The 9,246-nt window shown below is 17.0% G+C and overlaps 4 protein-coding genes across 4 annotated transcripts in view; 3 read left to right on the top strand and 1 right to left on the bottom strand.

The window, feature by feature from the left end:
• Nucleotides 1–356: 356 nt before the first annotated feature.
• DHHC10 (palmitoyltransferase, putative) lies at nt 357–2,259 on the bottom strand (the record flags this gene model as incomplete). The annotated part of the gene is made up of 11 exons (XM_028673664.1): nt 357–431; nt 552–617; nt 705–777; nt 899–1,089; nt 1,290–1,335; nt 1,413–1,473; nt 1,569–1,628; nt 1,701–1,772; nt 1,839–1,929; nt 2,069–2,113; nt 2,206–2,259. The coding sequence occupies 11 exons, from the start codon at nt 2,257–2,259 to the stop codon at nt 357–359; spliced, it is 834 nt and encodes a 277-aa protein (XP_028530094.1).
• Nucleotides 2,260–4,232: 1,973 nt separating this feature from the next.
• RPL3 (60S ribosomal protein L3, putative) lies at nt 4,233–5,393 on the top strand (the record flags this gene model as incomplete). Its single annotated transcript, XM_028673663.1, has 1 exon — nt 4,233–5,393. The coding sequence occupies one exon, from the start codon at nt 4,233–4,235 to the stop codon at nt 5,391–5,393; it is 1,161 nt and encodes a 386-aa protein (XP_028530093.1).
• A 1,253-nt stretch (nt 5,394–6,646) lies between these two features.
• On the top strand, nt 6,647–7,924 carry CEN3 (centrin-3, putative; the record flags this gene model as incomplete). Its single annotated transcript, XM_028673662.1, has 5 exons — nt 6,647–6,829; nt 7,138–7,252; nt 7,433–7,510; nt 7,657–7,700; nt 7,805–7,924. 5 exons carry the CDS (start codon nt 6,647–6,649, stop codon nt 7,922–7,924), a joined length of 540 nt encoding a protein of 179 aa, XP_028530092.1.
• A 256-nt stretch (nt 7,925–8,180) lies between these two features.
• Nucleotides 8,181–9,246, top strand: part of PGAL8A_00486800 (topoisomerase, putative) — a gene marked incomplete at both ends in the record, with an annotated part of 2,992 nt that continues 1,926 nt past the window's right edge. The window contains 6 exons of the mRNA XM_028673661.1: nt 8,181–8,223; nt 8,299–8,427; nt 8,502–8,542; nt 8,676–8,759; nt 8,844–8,904; nt 9,110–9,172. Of these exons, the coding sequence (XP_028530091.1) occupies nt 8,181–8,223; nt 8,299–8,427; nt 8,502–8,542; nt 8,676–8,759; nt 8,844–8,904; nt 9,110–9,172 (421 nt within the window). The remainder of the gene's footprint in view (nt 8,224–8,298; nt 8,428–8,501; nt 8,543–8,675; nt 8,760–8,843; nt 8,905–9,109; nt 9,173–9,246) is intronic.

Raw genomic sequence — 9,246 nt, 5'->3', positions numbered from 1 at the left:
AAAAAAAAAAAAAAAAAAAAAAAAAAAAAAAAAAAAAAAAAAAAAAAAAAAAAAAAAAAAAAAAAAAAAATAAATAAATATACAAATATACAAATATACAAATAAATAATAATATATATAAATATATATTTATCAATCACTTTTATCTATTTAAATATATTTATATAACTATATCTGTATTAACTGTAAAAAAGAACATTATATATACACATAATTAAATATAACTTAAAATATATTAAAGTGAACATATATATATATATAGTTATATTTTCTTCTTTTTATTAGTTCATAGAAATGTAGTTTAATTTTGTATATATTTTAAATTACTAAATTTTTTTTATAAATTTGTTACCAAGTTAAGTAGTTTTAAAGAACAGCCCATCTCCTTTTGGTTTTCCAACAGGTAAAAACCAAAATAAAATGTTGTCTCCCTAAAGAAAAAAAAAAGAAAAATTAATAAAAAAATATCAATAAAAATTAGTATATATATAAAATATGTTTAAGATTAAATATATATGTATAATATATAATGTATATTATCAAATTCTTACTAAAACTTGTTTAAAATTTTCTTCAATTTCCAAATCATAAATATTTTTTTTATTTTTCTGACCAATCTAATAACCAAACATTTTATTTTATAAATTTATGTACATTTATAAGGTGATAAATATTATTCATATAAAAAGAAAAATTTTTCTTACAACACAAAATTCAAGGGTTGTATAATTCTTTGAGGTGAGGTATAAATGAAATAAAAAAAAAGGAAATATTATTCTGTTAATAAAAAAAAAAAAAAAAAAAATATATGTGTTTGTATGAATATATTATATATATATATATATATATATGTGTGTATATGTGTATAAACTACTTAAAAATTAAATAAAAAAATTACAATAAAATAACGCTAGTTAATACAATCTCTAAGAACAAATAAAAAACTTCATTAAATAGAACATTTGGATTTGAATTAAAATCGGGAAATGATGAGTGGCAATTTATCTCAACATAAAAGCAACATAAGTTAGCATAAAACAAACTTAATAAAAAAAATTTATAATTGTAAAAACCAACACAATTTGCAACCTGCATAATTTGTTCATAATATTCAATAGATATAATAATATTAAAATTAATGAAAAGGTTAAAATAATTCCATGTATTTAAAAATGATCACGTATCTTTAATAACTATAATTCTTTTTATAAATTATAAAATCAAATATATCATATATCATTAGAGAAAATTTTTCTTCTGTTAGAAAAAAAAAAATTTTTTTTCATTACCCATGGACAATAGTGATCCATTTTTAACACATTTTTTTTTATTGCTCTAAAAAAATGATATTTATATTTTTTTTTTTTTTTATTGTTTTAAATATTAACATAAAATAAAATAATGTACATAACCTGCAATAATGAGCTCTGTCAGGTTTATATTTCTGCTCATGTATACAAAAACGAAGTTCACCTAATAAAAAAAAAATAAAATTATAAAAATATAGTATTCTATAATTATTATTAATAGCATTTTAACTTTTTATGTAATTCACAAAGTTATTTAACCTGTTTGTTCTCTCTCATTTATCCTATTAACATCTGGTTCAACTAGCCATTCATGTGTATCTATTAAAAAAAAAAAGTCATTTTTATTTAATAAATATTTTAATATGTAACAACTTTTTTTTTAATAAATACCAGGAATTGTGCCAGGGTCTACTCTACATGTTTTATAGAATGACCAAATTAGTAAAAATAGTAAAATATGAACTTTTAAAAAAAGAAAGAAAATCATTACAAATTATTATTATTAAAATAATATATGTAAATATATACAAGTTATTAATTTAGTATATCCTTCTTTTAATAGATTGTTGTCAACATATTGTTTTTCGACGTTAATTTGCAATAAAACCATACAATAAAACTAACATATTATTGTTGTTTAATTAAAATATGTATATATATCATAAAGAAATTATAATTCTAAAATAGTATCTATTAATTTATAGATTTTTTCTAATATTTTCATTTTTTGGTTTTTTTTTTTTTAATATATCATTTACTGTAACAAATATTGTATACATAACTATGGTAACAAAACCTATCAACTAAATGATATTTAAAGAAAATAATACAAAATGAAAAGGATAAAAAAAAAAAAATTAGTTTTTTTTAGAATTATTGAATTTTAAGAGATTACCATAACTGGCAATAATTGCCTTATATCTCTTTCAGATTTATTAATTTCCTTCATTTTTTTTTAACATATAGTTTTACAAATATATCTATATATATGATAAAAATAATTAAACAAGAATAATTAAAAAAATTTTCTAATGATATTCATTTATTAAACTAAGTTATTAGGACAAAAAAAAAAAAAAAAAAATTCATTTATTTTATTTCATTTATATTTTCTACTTAATTTAGAAGAAACCATTTAGATATAAAAATGATAATAACAATTCTGCTCATATTTATTAAAAATTCATAATAAACAAAATAACCTTTATGTGTAAATACACTTTTGTTTTTTTTCTTTTTTTTTTTTTTAATAAAAATGTAAAAATAATAAATTTGTAAGAACTCTTTACAAAAATTTTGTTAAATGAAAAATAATAATAATTTGCTACAAAAAAATATAAAGTTGACAAAAAAATGTTTATAAAATATTCTAGTTCATTGCAAGTTTATCATAAACTGTTATTAATACTTTGAAGAAATATTAAAATTTCATTTTTTTTTTTTTTTTACTTATAATGTATAATAAGCAAAAATAATTCACATTTGTAAAAATGAAAATATTGTTATGTAATTACATATATATATTTTTTAAAAATAATTTGAAGCATTACTCAACTAAGAGTGTAACAAATAAACATTAAACATTTAATAAAATAAATACTAATAGGAAAAATGACGAAAAAATATTTTTTTTTTCTTGTCTTTTCTATTTTATTAATATTTTTCTATGTCAATTATTAAATTTGGTGGGATAAAATAAAGATGTAAAAGGATAAAAGGCTTATGAAATTATTTTAAATAAAAATATACAAATGCCTCTATAAAGTTATAAATAACTTGAATATAAACTATATATCTAATTCATTGTCATTTTCAATAATATAAAAATAAAAACAAAACCTTATTTTATTTATTTTCTTTTATTTTTTCTTCTTTTTTTAATATATTTAAATAAAAAATATATATACCAAAATAAAAAAAATTCTATGAATATTAGTATGAAAAATAAATTATGTACATCACTAAACAAGTACTATACCTACCTTCATGCATATTTACATTATTTTCTTAATTTGTAGAATTTTTTTTTCTTCATCAATATATATTTAACACTAAATAAAATTATTTATTTACATTAAATTTAATATTTTTACTAATTTTATTTTATTATGAAAAGTTTTAAAAATATCAACATAAAAATGTTAATATTTTTTTTTTTTTTTTAACTGTATAAAAAATGATGCACTTTAGACTCTAAAAGGCTAGAAAAGTTATACAATAAAAAGAAAATATTCTTGAATGTACGAGTTTTGTATGTTATAAAAAAAAAAAAAATATTATAGTAGAAATAAAATTTATAAATATGTATATATATAATAGTTTCATAAAATATTAAATTGACATACTTAAATGTACTGTTTTATATGTTTATTTTATGTTAATGGGATATTAAAAAAAAAAAAAAAAAAAAATGAATTTAAATTATTCAAAGAATAAAATAATATACAATCGCAAAAAAATTTTATTAAAATAAAATATAGTACTATAGTTTATATATAGATAAATTTGTATGTATTTATATATATATATACATTTTCTTTTTTTAATATATTTATATTAATTTTTTTTTATTTTCAAATATAAAAATTTAAAATATGTGTTTATATTTATATATAAATATTCATAATATACCCTTTTTTTAATAATTTTTTCATTAATTTTTTTTTTTTTTTATTAATTTAAAAATTTAACATATATGTAAATATAATTTTTTTGAAAACATTTTAGTGAATTGATTTTTTATAAAATTCTTTTATATTGTTTATATAGGAATTTTTTTATATTTTATGTAATTATTATGTATAACAGTTTATAATATCATATATTTTTTTTTTAAAAAAATATTTTATTTTCTTCCATAGTTTAATATCACATTTTTATATAAATATATAATTTTTTTTTATACGCCATTATAAAAAAAAAATGTCACATCGTAAATTTGAAAGACCACGTCATGGTTCATTAGGTTTCTTGCCAAGAAAAAGATGTAAAAGATTAAGAGGAAAAATAAGATCATTTCCAAAAGATGACAAAGAAAAACCACCTCATTTTACAGCATTTATGGGATATAAAGCAGGAATGACTCATATAGTAAGAGAAGTAGATAAACCTGGATCAAAATTGCACAAAAAAGAAATTGTTGAAGCATGTACTATTATTGAATGCGCACCAATGGTTGTTGTTGGAATAGTTGGATATAGAGAAACACCAAAAGGTTTAAGAATTTTAAGTACTGTATGGGCTAATCACGTATCTGATGAATTCAGAAGAAGATATTATAAAAATTGGTATAAATCAGAAAAAAAAGCCTTTACAAAATCTTTAAATGTTCCAGAATCAACAAAAGAATGTTTATTAAAAAGAATAGAAAAATACTGCACTGTTTTAAGAGCTATCTGTCACACACAACCTTCAAAAACTCCATTAAGAATGAAAAAAGCACATATTATGGAAATACAAATAAATGGAGGTACTATGAAGGAAAAAATAGAATTTGTAAAGGAATTACTTGAAAAAAATTTACCTGTATCGACAGTTTTTAATGAAAATGAAATGATTGATGTTATCAGTGTCACAAAAGGACACGGAACAAAAGGTGTTGTTAGTAGATATGGAGTTAAAAGATTACCAAGAAAAACACACAGAGGATTAAGAAAGGTAGCTTGTATTGGTGCATGGCATCCAGCAAGAGTTCAATTCCAAATTCCAAGGCATGGACAAAAAGGTTATTTTCATAGAACAGAAAGAAATAAAAAAATTTACAGAATAGGTTTAAAAAAAGATAAAAATAATGCATCAACTGATGCTGATATAACCGAAAAGAAAATCACACCAATGGGAGGATTTCCTCATTATGGTGTTGTAAATGAAGATTTTATTTTATTAAAAGGTTGTGTAGCTGGAACAAAAAAAAGACCTATCACGTTAAGAAAAACTTTATTACCTCAAGTTTCAAGAGAAGCTCTATCACAAGTAGCATTGAAATTTATTGATACTTCATCCAAAATTGGTCATGGAAGATTCCAGACAAGTGAAGAAAAAACTAAATATTATGGCCCTTTAAAAAAAGATATAAAGGCTTAAAAATGAATAAATTATAAATTAAATAAAACAAACTAAAAGAGATAGAAATAGAATAAATGATAAAAAAATTATATATTTTAATTAGTGCATATTTTTTCATTTTTTTATGAATAATTCAGAAATTTTTGTACATTTTTTTTTTTATTTTTATTTTTTTTTCTAAATGTTCATGAAAAAAAATTTTAAAATAAACTGTATAAATAAGTTATTAAAAATAAAAAAAATTATTATTATAAAAATAATTCATTAAAAGAAAAACTAAAATATTAGAAAATTTTAATACATTTTATATAATAAAAACATAAAAGGAACCATTGGAGATAATTGTATATACATCTAATTTTTTTTTCTTTTATTGAAATATCTTAAAATATTATAATATTTCTATCTTTTTATTTTTGCTATATTATATCATCTGATAAAAAACAAACATAATTTAATAAAAAAAAAAAAAATAAAAATAATAATAATAATAATAATAAATAATATCAAAATACATATATAAATATATAAGAAATATTTTCTTTGTATTTTAAAAAAAAAAAACTGTATTTTCAAATTATTTAAGAGAAATTCCTTATTTTTCTAGTATTTTCATTACAAGGAATAAAACAATCTTTAAATATACATGTGTAATTTTTATTCATATTTTTATATATTAAACACATTTATAATATTATGAAATCATTTGAAAGATCTTTACTTAATTATTAATGTTCAATTAAAAATTGAATATTTTTGTGAAGTATCTTTAAAACTATCTTTTTGAAAACATTTTTTTTTTTTTTTTTCTTCATTTAAAATATAAAAAATTAGAAATAAATTTTTATTATTTTTTATAATGCTATATTATATATTAAATGAAATTCTAAATAATTTAAAAAACTTTTAAAAATATGTATTTTATTAAAAATAACAATTAATTATATTTTTATTTTTTAGTAAAGAGTTTATATATATATTTTTTTTTATTACATAATACATACAAGAATAAAAATAAATAATACTTGTTTAAATTAATGTAAAATTAATCTTTAACTTTTTTAAAAATAATATATATTATAATATATATATTTTTTATATTATTTTAGTGAAAAATCTAATTATTATTTTCCTTTTGTCATATTTAGTTATTTAATACACATTATATTTTTTATTTACATTTTTTAAAAATATTAATTTTTATCATATATTCCAATTTAATGTATTCATATATATACCCATTTTAATTTTATTATTTTTATTATAAACTAATGATAAATAGAAAAAGTGAAGGTGTAAACTTTACACCAAGAGCAATAGCCAATAGACCTATAAGTAGTAATAGAAGAAGAGGAAGAAACGAAATAACAGATGAACAAAAAAATGAAATAAAGGAAGCTTTTGATTTATTCGATACAGAAAAAACAGGAAAAATAGATTATCATGAACTTAAAGTATTAAATTTAATATTTTTATATATTTATTTTTAATGATTTAAATTGTATTTTCTTCTTAAATTTATTTGAAATTAAAAAAATAAAAAAAAAAAAAAAATAATGATTTTTTGTATTATATGAAAATCGTTTATGCTTTTTTTTGTAAATTTTAGTTTTAAAATTTGATAATATATAATTATAATAATATTTTAATTTTCTATTTTATCAAAATTATATTTATTTTTTCATTTATTGAATATTCTTAAGTATTTTAACTATAACTACATTTTATATTATTTTATGTTTTTTTTTTTTGTATTGATAAGGTTGCTATAAGAGCTCTTGGTTTTGATGTAAAAAAAGCTGATGTTATAGAATTAATGAGAGAATATGATAAATCAAATTCTGGACACATAGATTATAATGATTTTTTAGATATTAGTAAAATGAAATATTAATTACAAAAAAATCTAATATATTTTCTCTAAAAAATTAAAATTTAATAAATTCTAAAGAAGTTTACATTAATGAAATATAAAAGATATAGTTTATTTTCATTGTTTTAATATGATTTAAAATATAGAAAAATTATTTAATTATATTTATATTTTGTTTTTATAGTGACCCAAAAAATTAGTGAAAGAGATCCAACAGAAGAAATAATAAAAGCTTTTAAATTATTTGATGATGATGATACAGGTAATTTATAATAATAAAAAAATGCACTATAGAAGTTTTTTTATGTTAAAATTATATGTATTCTTATTTGAAAAAAAAATATATATTACACATTTAATTTGAATATGTATAAGTTTTTTAATTTATTTATTTTATTTTTTTTATAGGAAAAATTTCCTTAAAAAATTTAAGAAGGGTTTCTAGAGAATTAGTAAGATATTTACAAAAAAAAAAAAATATATATATTGTATTTAGTTATTTCTTCGTAATATATTTAAAAATATTTTACATTTTTTTTATAATTCAAACTTATAGGGGGAGAATTTATCTGATGATGAATTGCAGGCTATGATTGATGAATTTGATAAAGATATGGATGGAGAAATTAGTCAAGAAGAATTTTTGAGCATAATGAAACAAACAAGCCTTTATTAATACATGAATATAATAATGACATAAATTCTAATTTTTTTTTTTTTTTTTTTTTTTTTCTCAATTTCACTTAAGAGTTGTATATACATTTAAAATTTTTTAGAGCATATCAAGTTATATTAATTTTCTTTTTTCATATTTTTTTTCCTTTTTTTTTTTTTTATAAATTTAAAAATTTTTATATATCAAAACTTTTTTTGTTAATTTTTTTTCTTTTTTTTAAATTAAACAACATAATAATATACCCTATCCATCAAAAATGATGAATTATAAAGTTATTGATAAAAATAAAATTTATGAGGGTTAAAACTTTTTTGTCTTTTTTTTTAATAAAATTAAATTTTTAAAAATATATTACGTAATTTATATTTTTACAGCTATTGAAGATTTCATTCTTCACATAATTTCTTGGTTGTTAAATATTAATGTTGATATATTTAAAAATAATTTAGATAAAAATTATTCTAGTAATCTTTTTGATAAGAAACTAGTTAAATTATGCAGAAGTAGATAAATATTTTTTTCTTTATATTGTGTTAATTTATTATTAATTATAATTTTATCTTATATTTATTATCAGCTCTCTCGGTTGTAGAAATAATAAACAACATGATCATTCAGGTTTTATGCATAACTTAATATGTATTACTATTTTTGAATATTTTTCTATCATTTATAATTTAATATTCATAATCGATTAAATTATACAAAATATCTTTTTTTTTTTTTTATTATTTAAAACCCTAATATAAAGGATAAAAGTTGCACACAACGGGAAATTTATTATAAACTTTATAATGTGTTTTATGAACAATCTCAGACTAATAGATACATAAAAGTTAAATTAATAAATTGTAAAAATATAAAAATATTAGAAAAAAAAAAAGAGATACTCATTAATTACATAATTAAAAAATTTTAGGAAGTTTGTAACATTTTAGGTTTCCCAAGATCAACATTAAATATATATGCATCAGAAAAAGGTTCCCTTAAAATTTTTTTTTAAAATATTTAAGGATATATATATATATTATTTTTATTATTTAGTTTTATTTTTTCTATTTATATAAATACAAAATAAATTAGTTAAAATATGTTATACTTTTTATTTATTTTATTTTTTGTTTTTCCTTAAAAAATAATATATTTATATTAATTACTTCTAATTTACATATATCATATATTTAGGATGTATAGCTGGGTTACTTGTACTTCAAAAAAACAATGAAATTTTAAATCTAAGTGAAATGAGTAAATAAATACTTTCGAAAATTTTGTTATTTAAAAGAAAAACAAAAAAAAAAAAAAAAAAAATATACATATAT

The sequence above is a fragment of the Plasmodium gallinaceum genome (assembly GCF_900005855.1).
Source record: "Plasmodium gallinaceum strain 8A genome assembly, contig: PGAL8A_v1_141, whole genome shotgun sequence".
NCBI classification, from domain to species: Eukaryota; Apicomplexa; class Aconoidasida; order Haemosporida; family Plasmodiidae; genus Plasmodium; species Plasmodium gallinaceum.
Note: the sequence above shows the minus strand (reverse complement) of the source record. Positions and strands in the feature narration are given on the sequence as shown.